At 42.4% G+C, this 25,098-nt stretch overlaps 1 protein-coding gene across 1 annotated transcript; it reads right to left on the bottom strand.

Moving 5' to 3' along the window:
- TRIM58 (tripartite motif containing 58) lies at window positions 1–24,390 on the bottom strand. Its single transcript, XM_059176069.1, has 6 exons — window positions 23,942–24,390; window positions 8,393–8,488; window positions 7,049–7,279; window positions 5,020–5,042; window positions 4,824–4,924; window positions 1–811 (listed from the first exon to the last, which is right to left on the bottom strand). Exons 1-6 carry the CDS (start codon window positions 24,362–24,364, stop codon window positions 222–224), a joined length of 1,464 nt encoding a protein of 487 aa, XP_059032052.1. The 5' UTR covers window positions 24,365–24,390; the 3' UTR covers window positions 1–221.
- Between the last annotated feature and the right edge of the window lie 708 nt (window positions 24,391–25,098).

Below are 25,098 nucleotides of genomic sequence, written 5' to 3'. Positions count from 1 at the left end.
TCTAATATATTTACATATTATAAATATATGTGTATTCTACAATTCTCCTCCAAATATAAATATTTAATATTTTCTGTTTTATCCTGATGGAAAAAAATGTCCATAGCAGGAAGGATTAAAGAACTGGTCTGAATGGGGGCACGTGCTGGGGCCTAGCATATCTGTATCCTCACTCCACTCCAGGAAATTCTGCTGGGCATAAACTCCTCAGGAAGTGGATTTTAGGAGCAGTCGTGTCTTACACTAGAAGCAGAGTCAAGATGACCCCTGCACGCCCAGTCTCCTGACTCCACGTCTGTCATAGATGGTAAGGTAAGAGGAATGGTGTCACAGATGAAGAAATAAGGTCGGAGAATACCAGAGAACAGCTGATTGAACGTGTAGATGTAAGACCCATTGGTTACATTGTAAAAGGAGATTTCCCCTGCTTCGTAGTCAAGAAAGATCCCAATGCAACGAGGCCGGTCCAGGTGGAGGAGAGGCACCGATGGAGAGGCAAGGACCATGTATTCATTCCCTTTCAGCAGCCACATGGCCCAGACCCCATTCTCAGGAGATGGTGTGGTCTCCCCCTTCCTGGGCATGGTCTCCTGACATACACCTAAGCCCCACTCTGCTCTGTCTCCCACCATGACTTCCCAGTAATGCCTCCCCGAGGAGAAGGTCTGCAGACCCAGGATACAGGGCCATGTGTCAAATCGCTCGGGGTTGTTGGGGAGCTCCCTCCACAGCTCTCCATCTTGCACGCTGCGCAGATCGGCGGTCAAGAGAAGGCTGGGGTGCGCGGTGACGGGGTCCAGCTTGACATCAACTGTAGGAAGGATTCGGGGGGGACAGGGGAATGGTCAGAGGAGACTGGTAAAAGCCTAGGAAGAACAATATCTCATATAATAGCCACACCTCTCCTCACTCTTCCCTCTCAAATGAGTACTAAAGAAAGCAAAGTAATATTTGACCCTGGAGGTCACTAGTAGACTTCTCATTGCTACCTCTGCATCATTCGGGATTCATTACTACGCCAGTAAACACACAACTGTCGATGACGTGATGAACCATCAGTGCAATTATTTAGATCCCTGTCACCTACATTCAGAGTACTTGTGTGCTCTTAGGGAGATCTTCTGTATTTACTTATTTTCTTCTCAAAATCACAGGAAAATGTCTTTAATTTGAAACCTACCACTTCCAATGTTATGTCACTCTGGTAGGCAGAATTCTAAGATGGCCCCATGATCTATAGCCCCTGATGCTACTCTCATGATTATATTTTATGATAAGAACAGGATCTGGGTGGATCTCCTCTAATCCCAAGAGCCCTTAAATCAGAAAGGTCTCTCCAGCTGTCAGGCTGGTGGTAGAACAGGGAGTCAGAGAGATTGGAATCTAATGTGCCCTTGCTGGCTTTGAAGACAGAGGAGGCCACATGAGGAGAAAGGCCAGTGACCTCCAGCAGACAGCCAGCAGGGACACGGGGATCTCAGTCCCACAGCTGCCATAACAACATTCTGCTCTTCTGAATAAGCTTGGGAGTGGACCTCTCCCCAGGGTCTGCAGAGGAGCCCAGCCTAGCTGAAACCTTAATATGGATCTTGTGAAAACCAAGCAGAGAAATGAGCTCATCTCACATAAATGTCTGGTCCATGTAACTATGACCCAATAAATGCAGGTGGATTTAGGTAATGAACTCTGTGGTAATTTGTTACATGATGATAGAAAACCAATACCAATACTGTGAAGTCCCAGGACATGGATGTGACATTTTACTCAGGCACATTAGTAAACCCATTTATGAGTAAAATCTCTGCAGGGAGGAAGGATGGAAAGTAGCCTGTGTCTTCTCTTTAGAAGCATTAAAAATGATAAATTTCATTAATATAGCTTTTTAAAAATATCATCATAATAACAAATTTGTCTGTAAATCCACATCTGTGGGTCTTGTGTTGACATTGCAACCTGAGTGGGTCATGTATGTACTATATCATCCCTACTCACCTGTTTAACCACCCTCAAGCTGACTGGTATCATCCCCACTTTATAGAGGAGGAGACTCAAAGTCAGAGTTCATGCGACCTTCCCAAATCCAGAGGTCATAACAGACTGACAGGTGGGTTTCCATGGAACCGTGTCAGGCCTACTCAATACCTGTTGTCGTTACACATCGTGTCCGCCCCAGCATATGTCCTTGTTCCGTTTATAAGGAAATAAATCGGGGCAATGGTTGTGAATAGGGTCTATCCCCAATAGCTTCCCTACCTTTCTCTCTCTCTCTCCTTTTTTTCTATTTCTTTTTTAAAATTGAATTTAATTTAGTTTGATTTTTTCGGTGTTCCAAAATGCATTGTTTATGCACCACACCCAGTGCTCCATGCAATACGTGCCTTCCTTAATACCCACAACCAAGCTCACCCAACCCCACGCCCCCCTCCCCTCCAAAATCCTCTCTGTTTCCCAGAGGCCACTGTTGCCATGGATCATCTCCTATACTCAGCTTCTCATCACGCTATAATGGTACTCTAATGCGAATTCCCAAAGACCTCCACACTGGTTAGTAGTCACTGGAGTTCAGCTTAAATTACTTTTCTGCAGCATTCAGTGCTGTTGAGAATCCCTGCATTCTGGAAAACCTCCTTTCTCTTTCCCAAAGACACTGATCATCACACTTTCCTTCCCTCCCTACTCATCACTCCTTCCTGGTCTCCTTGGCGGTTTCCCCCTCTTCTCCCCCCAATAGCTCCAGGACCGGGACTTCTTTCTTTCTCAGCTCCCTCTCAATGTGTTCTGGGCTGGCTGGATCATTGCTTTGATTCAATTCCACTCATTTACTTACTGATTCCATATGCATGTCTCTACATTTGACCTTTCTCCCAAAACTCTGCATTTGCAGAATCATCTTCTTACCTGACATTAAACTTTTTAACATACACCACCACATTGATACATTCAAAACCCAACTCCTTCCTCTGCCACACCTGCAGCTTTAACTGTCTATGTAAAAAACAACTTCTGGCATCATTTCTGACTTGTCTCTTTTTTTTCTGACAATGTGCATCTAATCTCCCAGCAGATTTTGGCAGTTCTACCTCTGAATCTGACCAAGATTCTGTCCACACTCCACATCTCAGCCCCTGGGGTAATATTACCATGTTAATCGAACCATCATCATCTCTGACGGAATTATAACAAGAGTTCCTAATGGCTTTGCCCACTGAAAGCCTTGCCCCTTTGAACTTATTCAAATTCAGAGTAAGACTTCCAAAACATTAATCTAGTCATGTTATTTCTTGCATTTACTACTTTCCGTGGATTTCCTGTTTTACCAGAAGGTAAATCATCCTGGTCCCAGTGCCCTGCCCAGAGCATCCTGTGCTAGCTGGACTTCCCTTGGCCTCTCTGACCCTGCCTTTATGTACTCCTCCCCAGCCACACAGATCTCCTCATCACTCCTGGAATACATCTTTTGTACTTCTGCCTCAGGCCTATGCACTCCTTGTTTCTGCTGCTTGAAAGGTTTTCCTCCACATCAGATATGTGATGAGTTAGCCCCAAGGTGACTTCCTTGATCATTAAATTCAAAATTAGATGTCTTAACCTGAAAACTTTTGGCCACCCTGACCTTATTTTTTCTCCCAATATTCTGTCAATATTCCAACATTCTGTGCATTTTGCATAATTTACATAAATATGTACAACATGAAAACATGAAGTTATGGATTTGTAGGATTTTTTTTGTTATTGCCAGATAATATATTTCAATACTTAGAAAAGTGTGTGGAACAAAATACAGAACATTTATTGAATTGATCCATTAATTATTTGATTCATTAAAAATAGGAATATGAGGACACTGATTATGGGAGTGTAATAAATTTCAAGAAGTCATTTGGTTAATACTTGTTAATCTGCCCATCATTGAATAGGGGGGCTAAAATGGGTTTTCTCATTATGGGTTGAAGCTTCCATCTAAGTAATGAAACCAGTAATTTGTTTGTGTGCAAGGTGTGCATTGCACTGTTTTTTCACATTTGCATACATTGTATATATTTTTCTCATTTGTATACATTAGTATACATTGTATTGCTTTTTCACATTTGTATACATTTTTCAGCATTTTATAAATAAGGAAATAATTATTCATTGGAATTAGTGTTACTCATATCATAGCTAATAAGCTGGGAACCTCACTTTCAAGCCTATTGTGATAACTAAGTGGAGCTTAAATGGAGGTTAGGGACTCTGCTACCCTTTATGACTTTACACAAATATCCCTGTTCTCTTGCTTCTGAACATGGTGCTCTCTCCGGTCCCCCTTCTAACTTGGCTTGATCATGGGACCCACTGCAGTCCTTAAAATCTTCAGGGAAGCTGTGTGCCACTTTAGTGTGGATGCCCTTAGGACCAGTGCCTAATCCACCCTAACCTGACCCTTTCCAGGGCCACCAGCAACAGAAGGGATGTGGGGCTCTATCTGCATGGGTCCCAGAGGGAGGTAAGGTGAAACAAAATTGTCTGCAATCCCTAGTAAACCAGTGACATCATCTAAAAATGGACCTTTGCTAGGCAGCCTGGAGGCTCAGTCTTGGTTTTAGCTCAGGTATGATCTGAGAGTCATGAGATCAAGTCCCACATGAGGTTCCACCCCCAGTGAACAGTCTGCTTGGGTCACTCTCTCCCACTCTCTGTCTTAAATAAATAAATGCAACTTAAAAATCAAAACTAAACTTTGGGTTCTGTGACTGCAGCCTGACCTGCATGGTGACAAACCGTAGAAATCCCTGAACACTACATAGACATTGCAGTTGTCCCAGCTCAAAGACGCAGCCCACCTTGGAACTTCCTCAACATTTCCCTCATCCCAGGGATGCGACATGTTGTCCTCAGCTCCATGGGGACAGGCTCCAGTTCTGGCTGTGTGACATCCTTACTTCTGAGAAGGTCAGAGAAGTGAAAGTTCTCAGTAGTGTTCATGCACCTGCATCCTTGTCCTCCCTAGCCAAGTCCCTGGTTCAGAAAGGAATATACCTGCTCAAGGCTCCTTTTACACCCTGGAAGGAAAGGGGAAACAGAGGCAGGGGAGAGTTATAGCTGAAGACTGTGTCTGACAGAAACAAACCACCAACCCTGCTTTAGGAATAACCAGACATGGTCCAGTATGAACATAAAACTGGAGGAGATGTGAGTGTCTCTCAACAATTTTAAAATCTGTTGGCCTCTACTGCAGGGGAGTCAGACCACACCAAGTCTAGGTTAATTCCAATGGTATCAACCACTTTAACTGTTTTCTGAATTGATAATTCTGGCTTTTGGATATATTAGTAAAGAGTTATGTTCTGTAACAAATGTAGAAGGAACTAGGGTAAAAATAGACCTTAAATATCTCCAGAATTTAGTTGGGGGACAGAGAATGGTATAGACAAAAAATGTTACTCCCAATGCCTCTGTAAGACCTTAAATATCTCCAGATATTTGCTTGATGGAGAAAGGTATAGCCCCAAAATTTTACTCCTAATGTCTCTGTGGAAAAAAAAAAATCCTCTTTCTTTGAACCACCACGCCATAGCTATGAACTCATGGGTGAGTTTGTTACCTTATTGGATAAAAAAGGAAGTTACTAATTAATTCCAATGTTTTATCTCAAAGGACATTATTTAAATAAATCACTTGCTTTATATTTTCCTTGTCCCTCTAAAAATAGTCACAGTGTCAGATAAATTTTGAGAAGGCACAAAGGCAGGAAGATAATTGCCTTTCCTTTTTATGGGGATGGCAGGCCTTGTTTTTGGCCTCTGCTTCATTTTGGGGGTAAAATGCTGCGTACTGGTACTGAGGAGGAAAGCAAAATGTGGATATAAAAATAAAAATAAATATAGAAAAAAATTTTCCATAAGATTTGTAGTATAATTCTGTTAACAAATTATTTTTCTCAATGTTGTGTTTTGAAATATAGTAAAAGAAGGTGATGGATGTCATTATGCAAAATATGAAAGTTCTGTGTATATTTACTATTTGAAATTCAGAAATTATTTCCCTTCTGATGCTCAGTTTGTTTGCATGAAAATAAGCCTAGCAACTTTAATAATAAAAATAAAAAATAATAAATATAAGTGTTGCTTATATATACGACTATATAGAAGACAAAATGAACTATTAAGACAAAATCAATAAAAACATTCTGTAAGTTCATTCCATTAATGAACTGCCCACTATGTAACCTGTGAAGATAGTGAATATGGAGATTTCAGGGCAGTTTCAGCGTTGGGAGCTAACTCAAGGTGGAATCTGAGGGTCAGCGGGTGGATGAGGGTGGGGGTACTTCGTTCAGAATCTGCCGTGCATCCTGTCATGATAATACACATGCATTATCAACGAGGGCTTTCTCAATACACTTGGGATTTTGATGACCTCATGCATGATTAAAAACAAGAATTTTCCTTTTTTCCTGTTTTGTCTCTTTGCTGTACAATCCCTTACAGACTTGGGGCAAATGGCAAGGAGCCTATTTAAGCCCTTCCCACCAAGCAATATGGACAAGCAAATTCATGTTTGCCACAAAATTTAACCAGAAAACATAAAGATGGACAATTTAAGACCTCATTCTTACATTCAGCTACTGACACAGAAAAGGGGTGCCAAAGACTTCTGGAATTGGTTATGCACATTGACAGATTAACTAGGAGATTTTAAACTGTTTTTCAGGCCACATAGCATTGCCTATCCATATTTTTGTATAACCTTATAGGTTAGATATCAAATTAACTTTATTTTTTAAAAAATATTTCATTTTGGTCTCTAAGATAAAAATAAGATAAGATAAGTATAAGAAACATCTTATACAATTCTTGAGAGTCTCCTCTCATTCTGGTGCTGACTTAGAATTCAGGTGCTTTCCAAACTGATGTCAAGGGTCCTTTTTCCTAAAAGGTATGAAGGTGCAAGTGGATTGTGGTGGCAAGTGTCTGTGTGTCACCATGTTCTCTCACATGGCCCTGGCTTGGCTGAGAGGCCTGGGATCACCTCATGCTGACCCAGCCGCTGAGGGACGAGGGCTCACCTCCAACAGCTCCAGTGCTGGGCGCTGGCTCCTCTCTTCCAGCTCCTGGGCCAGCTCCCTCAGGGCCCTGCTTTGATGCCCCAGCCGGTTTTTGTTCTCACGTAGTCTCTGCAGGGTGACTCGCTCCTCCTCCTCCAGCCGCCGCAGCTGCAGCTGCTCCTCCAGGGCCAGAAACCCACGGTATTTTTCAAACTCCAGCCTGAAGCGCTGCCTCTGCATTTCTACTTTCTCCTGGAGTGACACACGGAAGCAGACACCCACCAGGGGTGCTGCAGGTGTGGGCCAGGCAGGGGCGGCAAGGTGCAGAGACCTTGGCACCCTAACTCTGTCCACTCATGAGCTGCCTCTCATCAACAACAGAAAGCAGACACTGCTCTGAGGACATGCGGCCCTCAGGTGGACAGTCTGAGAGACTGCTGGATCTGAGTCCTCATCCTGCGATAGACACCGGGGCAAGACAGTTTTACACACAAGGATTCCCACCATATCTAAATTATGGGGCAAGAGGAGTACAGGGATTAAGATGAAATATCTGTTAAACTGCTGAGCAAAATAAGTATCACAAGGACGTTAACATACATCATAAAAGTAGTCACTAGAATGAGAACAGGGTCAAAACAACTGTATCAGTATGAAGAGAGATTACAGAGACCTGATTTGTAAATATGAAAAAAAAAAGGTCTCAGACATTAGAAACTTGAACATTACTTAGTAATATGGCAACTGTGAAACCTTAAAGATTTTACTTATTTATTTGACAGAGAGGTAGCATAAGCAGAGGAGGAGGTCAGTGGAAAATTGAGAACCACTATGTGTGTGTATGTGTGTGTGTGTGTGTGTGTGTGTGTTTGTAAATAGGTAAGCGAAAAAGCTGATGGAGTGTAAAAATAAAGAAGATACATGTATGGATTACTGACAAGAGGCTGAAAGTTCAAATTGTCCTCCTATAGGTAGAATGATCAATATTAGCTATATTTCATATATATATATATCCTATTAAATATTTATTATGTCATTTTTCCAATGAATACACATACATTTATACACACATGTTTTAAACTAGTAAAGATAGTCTGAGACTCTTCTGTAGGTACTGGAATGGAGCAGTGAGTTATAGCACACTGGAGATCAGTAAAACTATATTTATTATTTGGATTGAGGATGTACTGGTAGAGATAAAGAACACACACAATATAATTTGAGGGGATGTGATGATCCAAGATGACCCAGGTGTTTCCCCACAGCAACCATGTAAATGAAACCAAAGTGTGCAGCAAGGAAGATACTTGAAGAGTAATTTAATGATGCAGACTGGGATGTGTCAGTAGTCCCAAGGTTCCTTACCTTCCAAATGACAGTTTTCTTCCCCAGGTTGGCCTCCTGAGTGAAGGTCTCCTCCATCTCCTTCCTTACAAGCTCCAGGGCCATCTGGAGCTTTGCCTGTTTGGAGAGATGTGCTGAGCCCATTATAGATGCCCAAATTCAGTACCTCGTATCAACTAGGAATATCAGGAAATGCAAAGCTCAACTAAAACAGGCCCCGGAAAGCACATAAAAATGTTCAGCCTCATCAATGATCAAGTAAAATATGAATATGTTTTTAAATACTAATGCCAGATATAATCCAGGATTTATCAAAACGTATGTTCATTGCAGCACTATTTAAAATAGTAGAAGTAACTTATCAAATGTGAAAAATAGGAATTTTATATTGACATGATGGTATCAAAATAGAATGCTGCAGAATATTGAATGGCAATAAACATTCACAATTACAAAGTCAATTAAGGTAAGTATATTTTAGAGAGGGGGACAAGATGGTGGGGAAGTAGGAGGAGGCACCTTTTCAACCTGTACCCTAAAGTGAGCTGATTACCTACCAAAGAACCCCAATCACCCATGAAATCAGCCTGAGATCAGAATTATACATGTCTGGATCTCTACAGGGGCAGAAGATGCCAGTGGGCAGGTAAAGCGGAGTGGGGATGGCAGACTGATATCAGAAGATAAACAAAAGGGGGAGAGAGCCACCAGAGGCGACCGGTTGGAAAGTAGTACCCCTAATATGAGCAAGAGTGTCCTGGGGACCAGCATTAACTTGGAGACTGGTTGAAAGCAATCCAAAAGAGCAAAGGATCATGAGGGTGGGGGACTGTGGGAATAGGGGCAGCTAAGGACAGGCTTAAGTCCCCGGTTCCAGGACAGCCTCCCGTGGCACTGAGCCAGAGAGAGTGTGGCAGAGAATTCAGGTCTTGGCCCCTGAGCCGTCAGCGCGCCCAAGATTGCATGGGGTCTGGCTCCTGTGAGGGGATAGGAGCCACACCAGATGGCAGAATGCACGAGCCTTGCTACAGAGCCTGAGATGCACTGCCCCTCATCCTCCCCTGAGAGAGGTGCACAAAGACCCAGCCAGCGCTCTTAGCCTGGCGCCATTGTTTCAGATCCTGAGACACATGCCCCAACTCTCCCGACAGAGGTGTGCGAAGGCCCAGCCTGGTGCTTTCAGACATGCACCCCACTCTCAGAGCCTGAGACCCACGCTCGACCCACAGCCTCCCCTGAGACAGGTGCACACAAGCCGGGCACAAGCCGACACAGAAAGACCAGGCACTCCCAGCCTGGGCCAGCGGAAAAATCTCAGTGTGCGATCACTGCTTGGAACCTCTCTGGCAGTCTGGAGCTTCCCAGACAGCCACCACTGCTGCAGTTTTGGGTACAAGCAGAAGATCCTGCATCCCCAGGGACCACGACTCAGAACCTGCTTTGCCAGTAGCCAAGGGGAAATTTATATGGGCTCTGCAACACCCACAGAAGAACAGACTGAGGCTTCTCTCTGAGAGGGAGGTTAGGGTGCAGTTTGCTTTCCTCTAAACCTATAAAAACCATCAAAAGCGGTCAGGGTAAGAGGGAAAAAAAAAAAGTGAAAAAATATAAAAACCTCCAGAGAACAAAAGCCTGAAAAAACCGTATTCCTCAGAGCCCACTCCCTTGACCAGGACTAGAAGACTTAACTCAGGGAACATCATTGAGTGAAAACACATGTGGCAGGCCCCTCCCCCAGAAAAACAACCAGGAAAGAAAAACGAAAAGAGGACAAGAGAACAACTACCACTACTTCATAGAACAACATTTATTTTTAATTTGTTCCCACTAATCTGGCTCATTTTTTTATATAGATAATTTTTTAACCTATTCGCCATCACAGTGAGCTGTCCAGTACAATCATATTCCATAATAACCTTCTAACCTGAACGTTTTGATACATACACCTGCATTTTTATTTTGCATTTCTATTTTTAAAATTTCTTTTTTTAAATTTTAGTTTAGTTTATTCCTTTTTTATTTTTATTTTCTATTATTCATATAGAGTTAAACTTCAAAGTAATCCCCTTTCCCCAATCAACACTACCCCTATAGGTAAACCAATTTTTAATCCCCCTTTATCTTAGGAAAGTTGAGTCCTTTAACAAAGATATCAAGATACATCCAGGAAGAATCAAAACAATCTTCCTCGCCCACACTGAGAATATATAACCACTCTCCCATCTTTTTCTTCCACCAGTGTTTCTGTGTTTTTATGTTTGTCCTGATAGTACATAAATCTTGCACTTGGGGTTCTTTTTGATGAGGTTCTACCTTTATTTGCATATATATATATATATATATATATATATATATATATATATATATATAATTTTTTTCTCTTGTCATATACTTTTATCAATCTTTTTGTTTGTCTGTTTTTGTGTGTATATTTCATAAATTTACCTTGAGGCCCATTTGGGCTGGACCTTCTCTTTTGTCTTCCCTTTCGTTCCTCTCTCTCTCTCTCTCTTTTTTCTTTTTCTTTTCTTTTTTCTCTTGTTTGGGTGGGGAATCCTGATTGCTCGGAAGTGTTCCAGTGTGTCCCTTGCTGCACCATGGTCAATACATCCAACTACATCTGTTCAGTCATATATCACCAAAATGACTAGGAGGAAGAATGCTCAATATAAGAAAAATATAGAGTATGGACCTTTTGAAACAGAGCTAATGGGAATCAACATAGACAATATGTCAGAAAGAGAATTCAGGCTATTAATTATCCAGGCAATAGCTAGGTTGGAGAAAGCCATGGAAGACCAAACGGAATTGATTAAGGCCGAAATGAGTGACCATAGATGATGTTCACAAGTCAGGGCAGAGCTAAAAGCTACCAGGGATAAGGTTCACAATGCTCTCCATGAGTTCCAATCTAATCTAAATTCCCTCAAAGCTAGGGTAACTGAGACAGAAGATAGAATTAGTGATCTTGAGGACAAACAGAGAGAGAGAAAGGATCAGGAGGAGCCTGGAACAAGCAGCTTAGAAGCCACAAAAACAGAATCAGGGAAATAAGTGATGCCATGAAACAGGATCCAACAGCACATTAAAAAGATTATCCACCATGACCAGGTGGGATTCATCCCTGGGCTACAAGGATGGTTCAACATTCGCAAATCAATCAATGTGATAGAACAAATTAATATGAGAAGAGAGAAGAACCACATGGTCCTCTCAATGGATGCAGAAAAAGCATTTGACAAAATCCAGCATCCGTTCCTGACTAAAATGCTTCAAAGTGTAGGGATAGAGGGAACATTCCTGAACTTCATCAAATCTATCTATGAAAGACCCACAGCAAATATCATCCTCAAGGGGAAAAAGCTTGCGTCCTTCCCATTGAGATCAGGAACATGACAAGGATGCGCACTCTCACCACTCTTGTTCAACATAGTGTTAGAAATCCTAGCAACAACAATCAGACAACAAAGAGAAATAAAAGGTATCCAAATTGGTAATGAGGAAGTCAAACTCTCTCCCTTTTGAGATGACATGATTCTTTATATGGAAGACCCAAAAGACTCCACCCCCAAACTACTAGAACTCATACAACAATTCAGCAACGTGGCAGGAAACAAAGTCAATGTACAGAAATCAGTGGCTTTCTTATACACTAATAATGAAAAAACAGAAAGGGAAATTAGAGAATCGCTTCCATTTACTATAACACCAAGAAACATAAGATACCTGGGAATAACCTAACCAAAGAGGTAAAGGATCTGTACTCGAGGAAATAAGAACACTCATGAAAGAAATTGAAGAAGACACAAAAAGATGGAAGACCATTCCATGCTCTTGGATCGGAAGAATAAACATTGTTAAAATGTCTATACTGCCTAGAGCAATCTATACTTTTTTTTTTTTTTTAATTTTTTTTTATTTTTTATTTTTTATAAACATATATTTTTTATATACATATATTTTTATCCCCAGGTCTGTGAACCACCAGGTTTACACACTTCACAGCACTCACCAAATCACATACCCTCCCCAATGTCCATAATCCCACCCCCTTCTCCCCAACCCCCTCCCCCCGGCAACCCTCAGTTTGTTTTGTGAGATTAAGAGTCACTTATGGTTTGTCTCCCTCCCAATCCCATCTTGTTTCATTTATTCTTCTACCCACTTAAGCCTCCATGTTGCATCACCACTTCCTCATATCAGGGAGATCATATGATAGTTGTCTTTCTCTGCTTGACTTATTTCGCTAAGCATGATACGCTCTAGTTCGATCCATGTTGTCGAGCAATCTATACTTTTAATGCCATTCCGAAGAAAATGCCACCATATCCTTCAAAGAGCTGGAACAAATATCCAGAAATTGGGATGGAATTGGAAGAGACCCCGAATCGCTGTTGAAAAACAAAAATAAAGCTGGGGGCATCACATTACCTGATTTCAAGCTTTACTACAAATCTGTGATCACCAAGACAGCATGGTACTGGCAAAGAAACAGACACATAGACCAGTGGAACAGAGTAGAGAGCCCAGATATGGACCCTCAACTCTATGGGCAATTAATCTTCGACAAAACAGGAAAAAATCGACAGTGGAAAAAAAGAGTCTCTTCAATAAATGGTGCTGGGAAAACTGGGCAGCTATATGTAGAAGAATCAAACTCAACCATTCTCTTACAATGACACAAAGATAAACTCAAAATGCATAAAAGACCTCAACGTGAGACAGGAATCCATCAGAATCCTAGAGGAGAACATAGGCAGTAATCTCTTCGATATCAGCCACAGCAACTTCTTTCAAGATATGTCTCCATAGGCAAAGGAAACAAAATTGAAATGAACTTTTGGGACTTCATCAAAATCAAAAGCTTCTGCACAGCCAAGGAAACAGTCAAGAACAATGAGGCAACCCAGGGAATGGGAGAAGATATTTTCAAATGACAGTACAGACAAAAGGTTGATATCCAGGATCTATAAAGAACTCCTCAAACTCAACACACACAAAACAGGCAATCATATTAAAAAATGGGCAGAAGATAGAACTGCTCTATGACCCAGCAATTGCACTATTGGGTATTTATCCTAAAGATACAAACATAGTGATCCAAAGGGGCACGTGCACCCGAATGTTTATAGCAGCAATGTCCACAATAGCCAAACTATGGAAAGAACCTAGATGTCCATCAACAGATGAATGGATCAAGAAGATGTGGTATATATACACAATGGAATACTATGCAGCCATCAAAAGAAATGAATTCTTGCCATTTGAGACAACATGGATGGAACTAGAGCATATCATGCTTAGCGAAATAAGTCAAGCAGCGAAAGACAACTATCATATGATCTCCCTGATATGAGGAAGTGGTGATGCAACATGGGGGCTTAAGTGGGTACGAGAAGAATAAATGAAACAAGATGGGATTGGGAGGGAGACAAACCATAAGTGACTCTTAATCTCACAAAACAAACTGAGGGTTGCTGGGGGGAGGGGGTTTGGGAGAAGTGGGTGGGATTATGGACATTGGGGAGGGTATGTGCTTTGGTGAGTGCTATGAAATGTGTAAACCTGATGATTCACAGACCTGTATCCCTGGGGATCAAAATATATGTTTATAAAAAATAAAAAAATTAAAAGTAAAAAAAAAAATGGGCAGAAGAATGAACAGAGACTTCTCCAATGAAGACATACAAATGGCTATCAGACACATGAAAAAATGTTCATCATCACTAGCCATCAGGGAGATTCAAATTAAAACCACATTGAGATATCACCTTACACCAGTTAGAATGGCCAAAATTAGTAAGACTGGTAACAACATGTGTTGGAGGGTATGTGGAGAAAGGGGAACCCTCTTCCACTGTTGGTGGGAATGCAAGTTGGTGCAGCCTCTTTGGAAAACAGTGTGGAGATTCCTCAAGAAATTAAAAATAGAACTTCCCTATGACCCTGCCATTGCTCTACTGGGTATTTACCCCAAAGATAGAGAGTTAGTGGAAAGAAGGGCCATCTGTACCCCAGTGTTTATAGCAGCAATGTCCATGGTCGCCAAGCTGTTGAAAGAACCAAGATGCCTTTCAATGGCCAAATGGATAAGGAAGATGTGGTCCATATACACTATGGAGTCTTATGCCTCCATCAGAAAGGATGAATACCCTACATTTGTATCAACATGGATGGGACTGGAATTGATTATGCTGAGTGAAATAACTCAAACAGACAAAGTCAATTATCATACCGTTTTGCCTACTTGTGAGCATAAGGAATAATGTGCAGGGCATTGGGAATTGGAGAGGAGAAGTGATCTGGAGATATTTGAGGGGGAGACAAACCATGAGAGACTGTGTACTCTGAGGAACTAACTGGGGGTTTTGGAGGGGAATGGGGGCAATGCTGGGTGAGCCTGGTGGTGCGTATTGTGGAGGGCATGTATGGCATTGGGAACTTGGTGTGGTGCCTAAACAATGTATTCTGGAACACTGAAAAGAAATTTTTAAAAATGTTTTAAAAAAAGCAAGGAGATGAAAAAGATGCGGCTTGTTTGAGGACAACAGTGATTAGGTTAGTTTTGAAGGACTTCATGGTTGGCTGAGACAAGAAGTGTAAAAACAGAACTTAGGGCCTAGGAAGTCTTGACTTAGAGGCCAAGGCGTTTAATGGATACTTATTTGCTATTTAGTTAAGGATTACTGAAATATATGGAACGTCTTTAGATATATTACATATATCCACATTACGTTTAGGTCACTTCTGGTAAAAAGAAAGCAGAAATAGCATACTTCAAAAGTGTGCCTGGAAAGGACCTACCAGCTGGATCTTGTAGATGACAACCAAAGTAAGAAAAAAAAAAAAAAAAAAAAGAAGAAGAAGAAGAAGAAGGAAAGAAAGAAAGAAAAGCTAAGAGATGTTTCCAGGTATGTCAAGAAGGAAGTTGAGGTGGGCAGTATTCCAAAACCTTGATTTAAAAGGATCAAAGTTAAAATAATAATAATAATAATAATAATAATAATAATAATAAAGTTGAGGAAGTCCAATGTTTACAATGTATCTCATTGTGACAATACTTCAGTTAACCACGTAGGTAGAGTGAAGACTTGAAGACCACTACCATCTCCTTTCGGGTAGTGGGTGTTCTAGATATTGGGCATTGAAATGTGATCAGAATATGTCAAAGATGGGGTGCCTGGGTGGCTCAGTGGGTTAAAGCCTCTGCCTTCGCTCAGGTCATGGTCCCAGGGTCCTGGAATCGAGCCTCACATCGGGCTCTCTGTTCAGCAGGGATCCTGCTTCCTCCTATCTCTCTGCCTGCTTCTCTGCCTACTTGTGATTTCTCTCTGTCAAATAAATAAATTAAACAAACACAAGATGGCGGGGGAGTAGGAGAAAGCGCCTTTTCAGCCGGTACCCCAAAGTGAGCTGATTACCTACCAAACAACTCCGATCACCCATGAAATCAGCCTGAGATCAGAATTATACATGTCTGGATCTCTACAGGGGCAGAAGATGCCAGTGGGCAGGTCAAGCAGAGTGGGAATGGAGGACTGATATCGGAAGATAAACAAAAGGGGGAGGGAGCCACCTGAGGCGACCGGTTGGTTGGAAAGTAATACCCCAATACGAGCGAGAGTGCCCTGCGTCTGGGGACCATCATTAACTTGGAGACTGGTTGAAAGCACTCCAAAAGAGCAAAGGATTGAGGGGGGAAATTGTGGGAATTGGGGCAGCTAGGGACAGAGGCTTAAGTCCCCGGTCCCAGGACAGCCTCCCCTGGTGCTGAGGCAGAGAGAGTGCGGGGGAGAAACCAGGTCTTGGTCAAGCTGCCAGCGCGCCAGAGAATGCGTGGGTTCTGGCTCCTGTGAGGGGATGGGAGTCACACCGGTGGGCAGAACACGCGAGCCCTGCTACAAAGCCTGAGATACGGACGCACATTCCTCATGTTCCACTGAGAGAGTTACAAAGGCCCAGCCAGCGCTCTTGGACCTGCGACATTGTTTCAAAGCCTAAGCTGCGCGCCCCAAACTCTCTCCTGACAGAGGTGCACAAAAGCCCAGCCTGGTGCTTACGGACCAGCGCCCCGTTCTCAGTGACCAAGACACGCGCCGCCTCTGAAAGAGGTGTGTGCAAGCCAGGGACAACCAGCCAGAGCCAGTGGCAAAATCTCAGTGTGCAATTGCTGCTTGGAACCTCTCTGGCGTTCGGGAGCTCCCAGAGAGCTGCCATTGCCTTGGCTTTGGGTACAAGCAAAAGATTCTGCGTCTCCAGGGTCTGCAACTTGGAACCTGCTCTGCCAGTGGCCAAGGGGGAAGTTATTTAGGCTCTGTACCCAGACTGAGGCTTCTCTCTGAGAGGGAGATCAGGGTGCGGTTGGTTTTCCTCTACAACTACAAAAACCATCAAAGGCGGTCAAGGTGAGAGAAAAAAAAAGTGAACAAGCATAAAAACCCCCAGAGAACAAAAACATGAAAAAAACCAGTTTCCTCAGAGCCCACCCCCTTGAGGGGGGCAGGAGGACTTAACTCAGGAAACATCATTGACAGACAAGCCAGGTGACAGGCCCCTCCCCCAGAAAACAAACCTGGAAAGAAAAAAAAAAAAAAGAGAGAGAGAGAGAGAAAAAAAAAAAGACCTACAGGAGAACAACCACTACTTCATAGGAAAACTTGTATTGTTTTCTCATTCCCACTATACCGGTTCATTATTATTATTATTTACATAGGTAATTTTTTTAACCTATTTACCATCACAGCGAGTTGTACAGTACATCAAATTCCATAATACCTTTCTAACCAGAACTTTTTGATACATACACGTATGTTTTTCTTTTGCATTTTTATTTTTTGAATTCTTTTTTTAAATTTTAGTTTAGTTTAGTCTAGTTTATTCGTTTTTATTTTTATCATCTAATATTCATATAGAATATGAATTTCCCCAATCAATACTACCTCTATAGGTAAACCAATTTTTAATCCCCTTTATCTTAGGAAAGTTGAGTCCTTTAACAAAGATATAAAGATACATCCAGGAAAAATCAAAACAACCTTCCTCGCACACACTGAGAATTTATAAGAACTCTCCCATCTTCCAGCAGTGTTTCTGTGTTTTTTGTGTTTGTCCTGATAGCATATAAATTTTACACTTGGGGTTCTTTTTGACGAGGTTCTTTCTTTATTTGCATACATATATATTTTTTCTCTTGTCATATACTTGTATCAGTCTTTTTATCTCTTTTTGTTTGTCTACTTCATAAACCTTACCTTGGGGTCCATCTAGGCTGAACCTTCTTTTTCATCTTCCCTTTCTTTCCTGTCTCTCTCTTTTTTTTCTTCTTTTCTTTTTTTTTTTCTTTTTCTCTTCTTTTGTCTCTAATTTGGGTGAGGAATCCTGATTGCTCGTAAGTGTTCCAGGGTGCACCATGACTGCACCACAGTTGATACATCCAGCTACATCTGTTCAGTCATGTCCCACCAAAATGACTAGGAAAGGAATGCCCAACAGAAGAAAAATACAGAGGATGGACCTTCTGCAACAGAACTAACGGCTATCAACATAGACAATATATCGGAAAGAGATTTCAGGCTAACAATTATCCAGGCAATAGCTAGGTTGGAGAAAGCCATGGATGACCAAACAGAATTGATTAGGGCCGAACTGAAAGCCACCAGACAGGATGTTCACAATGTTAGGGCGGAGCGTAAAGATGCCAGGGAGGAGGTTCACAATGCTCTCAATGAGTTCCAATCTAATCTAAAATCTCTATAAGCTAGAGTAACTGAGACAGAGGATAGAATTAGTGATCTGGAAGACAAACAGATAGAGAGAAAGGATCAGGAGGAAGCCTGGAACAAACAGCTTAGAAACCACGAAAACAGAATCAGGGAAATAAATGCTGCCATGAAGCATTCCAATGTCAGAATTTTTGGAATCCCTGAAGGGGAGGAGAAAGAAAGAAGTCTAGAAGATATATTGGAACAAGTCCTTCATGAAAATTTTCTCAAACTCGCGAATGGAACCAGCGTTCATGTACTAGAAGCTGAATGATCTCCACCCAATATTATACATTCCAAAAAATAATCACGACACCTGATAGTCAAATTGAGGAATTATAATTGTAGGTATAATCTCTTGAAAGCCACCAGGGCAAAGAGGCTCCTTACTTACAGAGAGAAGCCCATCAGAATAACGTCAGACCTGTCCACAGAGAACTGGCAAGCCAGAAAGGGTTGGCAAGATATATTCAGGGTACTAAATGAGAAGAACATGCAGCCAAGAATACTTTATCCTGCAAGAGAGACATTCAAAAATGGATGGAGAGATAAAGAGTTTTCAAGACCGGCAAGGCTTAAAAGAGTATGCAATCACCAATCCGACTCTGTAGGAAATATTATGGGGGGTTCTATAAAAGAGGAAAAATCCCAAGAATAGCATTGAACAGAAATATAGAGACAGTCTACAGAAAGAAAGACTTCAAAGGTAACTCGATGTCAATAAAAGAGTATCTATCAATAATCACTCTCAATGTGAATGGCCTAAATGCACCCATAAAACGGCACAGGGTTACAGATTGGATAAAACGACAGGGCCCATCCATATGTTGTCTAAAAGAGACCCATTTTGAACCTAAAGATACACACAGACTGAAAGTGAAGGGATGGAGAAGCATCTTTCATGCCAATGGGCCTCAAAGAAGGCCTGCATAGCGATTCTCATATCAGATAAATTAGACTTCAAACTAAAGACTGCAGTCAGACATACAGAAGGACACTACATAATCCTTAAAGGGATTATCCACCAAGATGATCTAACAATTGTAAATATCTATGCTCCCAATATGGGAGCAGCCAAGTACTTAAGAAAACTGTAAATCAAGATAAAGAGTCATATCAATTCATATAAATATGAATACACTAATATAGGAGATCTTAACACGGCTTTCTCAGAATTAGACAGATCATTGAAGCATAAAATCAATAAAGAAACAAGAGCATTGAATGACACATTGGACCAGATGGACCTCATAGATATATACAGAACATTCCACCCTAAAATAACAGAATACTCATTCTTCTCAAGTGCACATGGAACCTTCTCCAGAATAGACCACATACTGGGTCACAAATCAGGACTCAACCGATACCAAAAGACTGAGATGATTCACTGCATATTCTCAGATCACAATGCTTTGAAACTGGAGCTCAATCACAAGGAAAAGTTCAGAAGGAACTCAAACGCCTGGAAGCTAAAGGCCACCTTGCTTAAGAATGCTTGGATCAACGAGGAGATCAAAGAAGAACTGAAACAATTCATGGAAACCAATGAGAATGAAGACACTGCAGTCCAAAACCTATGGGACACAGCAAAGGCGGTCCTAAGGGGAAAATACATAGCCATCCAAGCCTCCCTCAAAAAAATTGAAAAATCCAGAACACACCAGCTGTCTCTACACCTTAAAGAACTGGGGAATCAACAAAAAATCAAACCAACTCCACACATAAGAAGGGAAATCATCAAGATATGAGCTGAGATCAATGAGGTAGAAACCAGAGATACAATAGAACGTATCAATGAAACTAGAAGCTGGTTTTTTGAAAGAATCAATAAGATCTATAAACCATTGTCCACACTAATCCAAAAAAAAAAAAAAAAAGAGAGAGAGAAAGCCCAAATTCATAAAATTATTAATGAAAAGGGAGAGATCACAACGAACACCAAGGAAGTAGAAGCAATCATCAGAAGTTATTATCAACAGTTATATGCCAATAAGCTTAGCAACCTAGAAGAAATGGATGCATTCCTGGAAAACTATAAACTCCCAAAATTGAACCAGGAAGAAATCGACAACATGAATAGTCCAATATCTAATAACGAGATTGAAGCCGTGATCAAAAACCTCCCCAAAAACTAGAGCCCAGGACCTGACGGATTCCCTGGGAATTCTACCAAACCTTCAAAGAAGAAATAACACCTATTCTCCTGGAGGTGTTTCAAAAAATTGAAGCAGAAGGAAAACTTCCAGACTCTTTCTATGAAGCCAGCATTACCCTGATCCCCAAACCAGGCAAAGACCCTACCAAAAAGGGAAATTTTAGACCAATATCACTGATGAATATGGATGCTAAGATTTTCAACAAGATCCTAGCCAACAGGATGGAACAGCACATTAAAAAGATTATCCACCATGATCAGGTGGGATTCATCCCTGGGCTACAAGGATGGTTCAAGATTCGCAAATCAATCAATGTGATACAACAAATTAATATGAGAAGAGAGAAGAACCACATGGTCCTCTTAATTGATGCAGAAAAAGCCTTTGACAAAATCCAGCGTCCGTTCCTGATTAAAACACTTCAAAGTATAGGGATAGAGGGAACATTCCTGAACTTCATCAAATATATCTATGAAAGACCCACAGCAAATATCATCCTCAATGGGAAAAAGCTTGCAAACTTCCTGTTGAGATCAGGAACAAGACAAGGATGCCCACTTTCATCAATCTTGTTCAACATAGTATTAGAAGTCCTAGCAACAGCAATCAGACAACAAAGAGAAATAAAAGTATCCAAATTGGTAATGAAGAGGTCAAACTCTCTCTCTTCGCAGATGACATGATTCTTTAGATGGAAAACCCAAAGACTCCACCCCCAAACTACTAGAACTCATACAGCAATTCAGCAACGTGGCAGGATACAAAGTCAATGTGCAGAAATCAGTGGCTTTCTTATACACTAACAATGAAAATACAGAATGGGAAATTAGAGAATTGATTCCCTTTACTATAGCACCAAGAACCATAAGATACTTGGGAATAAACCTAACCAAAAGGTAAAGGATCTATACTCGAGGAACTACAGAACACTCTGAAAGAAACTGAAGAAGACACAAATAGATGGAAGACGATTCCATGCTCTTGGATAGGAAGAATAAACATTGTTAAAATGTCTATACTTCCTAGAGCAATCTATGCTTTTAATGCCATTGTGATCAAAATTCCACCAGTATTCTTCAAAGAGCTGTAGCACATAATCCTAAAATTTGTATGGAATCAGAAGAGACCCCGAATGGCTAAGGAAATGTTGAAAAACAAAAATAAAGCTGGGGGCATCACGTTACCTGATTTCAAGCTTTACTACAAAGCTGTGATCACCAAGAAAGCATGGTACTGGCATAAAACAGACACACAGAGCAGTGGAACCGAGTAGAGAGCCCAGATATTGACCCTCAACTCTATGGTCAATTAATCTTCGAAAAAACAGGAAAATATACACAATGGAAAAAAGACAGTCTCTTCAATAAATGGTGCTGTGAAAACTGGACAGCTATATGTAGAAGAATGAAACTCGACCATTCTCTTACACCGTACACAAAGATAAACTCAAAATGGATAAAAGGCCTCAATGTTGCTGGGGGGAGGGGGTTTGGGAGAAGGGGGTGGTATTATGGACATTGGGGAGGGTATGTGCTTTGGTGAGTGCTGTGAAGTGTGTAAACCTGGTGATTCACAGACCTGTACCCTTGGGGATAAAAATATATGTATATATAAAATAAAAAATTATATTAAAAAAAAAAGGCCTCAATGTGAGACAGGAATCCATCAGAATCCTAGAGGAGAACATAGGCAGTAATCTCTTCAATATCAGCCACAGCAACTTCTTTCAAGATATGTCTCCAAAGGCAAAGGAAACAAAAGCAAACATCAACTTTTGGGACTTCATCAAAATCAAAATCTTCTGCACAGCCAAGGACACAGTCAAGAAAACAAAGAGGCAACCCACGGAATGGGATAAGATATTTGCAAATGACAGTACAGAGAAAAGGTTGATATCCAGGATCTATAAAGAACTCCTCAAACTCAACACACACGAAACAGGCAAACATATCAAAAAATGGGAAGAAGATATGAACATACACTTCTCCAGTGAAGACATACAAATGGCTATCAGACACATGAAAAAATGTTCATCATCATTAGCCCTCAGGGAGATTCAAATTAAAACCACATTGAGATATCACCTTACACTAGTTAGAATGACCAAAAGTAACAAAACAGGAAACAACATGTGTTGGAGAGGATGTGGAGAAAAGGGGAACCCTCTTACACCGTTGGTGGTAATGCAAGTTGGTGCAGCCTCTTTGGAGAACACTGTGGAGATTCCTCAAGAAATTAAAAATAGAGCTTCCCTATGACCCTGCAATTGCACTCCTGTGTATTTGCCCCAAAGATACAGATGTCACGAAAAGAAGGGCCATCTTTACCCCAATGTTTATAGCAGCAATTGCCATGGTCGCCAAACTGTGAATAGAACCAAGATGCCCTTCAACGGATGAATGGATAAGGAAGATGTGGTCCATATACACTATGGAGTATTATGCCTCCATCAGAAAGGATGAATACCCAACTTTTGTATCAACATGGACCGGACTGAAAGAGATTATGAGTGAAATAAGTCAAGCAGAGAGAGTCAATTATCATATGGTTTCACTTATTTGTGGAGCATAACAAATATGATGGAGGACAAGGGTTGTTAGAGTGGAGAAGGGAGTTGGGTTAAATTGGAAGGGGAGGTGAATCACGAGAGACTATGGACTCTGAAAAGCAATCTGAGGGGTTTGAAGTGGCGGTGGGGTGGGAGGTTGGGGTACCAGGTGGTGGGTATTATAGAGGGCACGGATTGCATGGAGCACTGGGTGTGGTGAAAAAATATTGAATACTGTTTTTCTGAAAATAAATAAATTGAAAAAAAGTAAATTAAACAAACAAAAAAAGAATATGTCAAAGAGCTTTTGAAGTGCACCAGTATGGGGTATTCTTTTAGAGTTTCACAGATGCCCCTTCTGGTGCCAACTCCTCCAATACGAGTTCCCTCTTCATTGAGGTTGCTCATGTTTTCAGTCCTGGAATGCGTGTTGAGTGGACTTAGCTCCTGGAATCTTTACTTCAGGGGACAGATTCTACTGCAGGCCTTACAGGAGATAAGAGCTGTGCACTGGGAAGATGCTAGTGTGCGTGGAACCCAGGGTTGTTTTGGTGACAGTTTTAACTAATATGGAGCTAAGCACATGGAAAACAGGACATTATTTGACCAGCTTAGGAGGCACTGGCAGTAAAGATGGACAACTGTAACCCAGACCACACTGGAAAGCCTGCCCCCCACTCCAGGCACTGACAAGTCCGGCCTCCCACAGTAGAGCTCTAGTCTGGGATCGGAATGTTAGCATCGCAGAGAACAAAGCCAGGATGGCAGCCAAGGGCTGCAGAAGGGAAGGCTTCAGGGACAGGGGACCCTCTCCAGTGATCTGGTCAGGTGAAGTGGTGCATTCGAGCTCCTGAACAGAGGTCCCAGGGGGGTCACCATAGGGCCAGGCAAGGAGGCCCAGCTTGCACTGAGCTGGGAGTGAGAGCAGAGCTGGGAGGAGTCATTCAGGTCAGGATGCTTTCCTCTGGGTTTGCCCCTAAAGCATGGCCCTCGCTGCTCCCATTGGGGTTTCTGCACCTGTGCCCTGCAGAGAGCACAAGGCTCTCACCTGGTAACCCCTGGTGGCCTCCTGTACCTTGCCCTGCGGAGCCCGAGTTCTCACCTGGTAACCCCTGGCAGCCTCCTGCAGCGGCACGGTGCAGTGGTCCCTGTGCTCCAGGGTAGTGTCACAGACCCAGCACAGGGCCTCCTCGTCATCCTCACAGAAGAGGGTCAAGTCCTCGCCGTGTCGCGCGCACTGGTGCATGCCCACGGGCCCCGTGCCCAGCCCTAGCTGCCGCACGCCATCCACCAGGCTGGCCAGCTGCCGGTTGGGCCGCAAGCTGTCCAGCCCAAAAGGGCCCCGGCACTGAGGGCAGGTGTACAGTCCGCCCTGTGTGCTGGTGGACTTCTCGCAGAACTCGCAGATGCACCTGCGGCAGAAGCTGTGGCCGCAGGCCACGCTGACCGGGTCCTGCAGAAAGTCCAGGCACACAGGGCAGCGGGCCTCATCACGCAGCCGCTCCCCAGGTGCCCCGGAGGCCATGGCTGCCTGCTAATGCAGCTCGGCCCTCCTCCGCAGCCCAGTTATCTGCGCTCACCGTCTGGCTTGGAAGGGAGGAGCACACAGCCTCCGGAGATGCCGGCACAACGTGGCTTTCATCCCTGGCTCTAGTTCAAGAGCCCAGCAGAGCCCCTCCTGGCAACAAGTCACATACCAGCCCTCAGTTACAAGGACAGAATTCACATTTCCCCGGTCCCCCTGCGTTGCCAGGGAACTGGGCATGTGTAGGGGAACCCGTCCCATGATGTCTGAATGGAGCCCCTACTCCTTTTCTCACTGCTAGGGCACTGGGAGAATTCCTGAGCTGTCCTTCCATTATTTTTCTGAACTACCCCACAGCCTCCTTATCCTGTAAGGCAAAATAATTTCTCTTTTTTGGGTAGATTTTATTTATTTATTTGACAGAGAAAGAGCACAAGCAGGGAAAGCTGTAGAGAAGAAAAGCAGAACAGGGAGCCCCATATGAGGTTCAATCCCAGGACCTGGGATCATGACCTGAGCCAAGGCAGACGCTTTACCACCTGAGCCACCCAGTCCTTCTTATATGGCATAATAATTTCTTATAGTGTTTGCCAAACTTTAACCTCTTACCCTCCACTACTGAGCTCAGGATAAAGACATGAGCAGATGGGCTTATGTGGTGATGCCTGGATAGGTGAGTAAGGAGCAGAAGAAAGCTAAGAGAAGATGTGATCGCCGTTTGGGAAAATATGGTG

The sequence above is a fragment of the Mustela lutreola genome, chromosome 5 (assembly GCF_030435805.1).
Source record: "Mustela lutreola isolate mMusLut2 chromosome 5, mMusLut2.pri, whole genome shotgun sequence".
Classification (NCBI taxonomy): domain Eukaryota; kingdom Metazoa; phylum Chordata; class Mammalia; order Carnivora; family Mustelidae; genus Mustela; species Mustela lutreola.
Note: the sequence above shows the minus strand (reverse complement) of the source record. Positions and strands in the feature narration are given on the sequence as shown.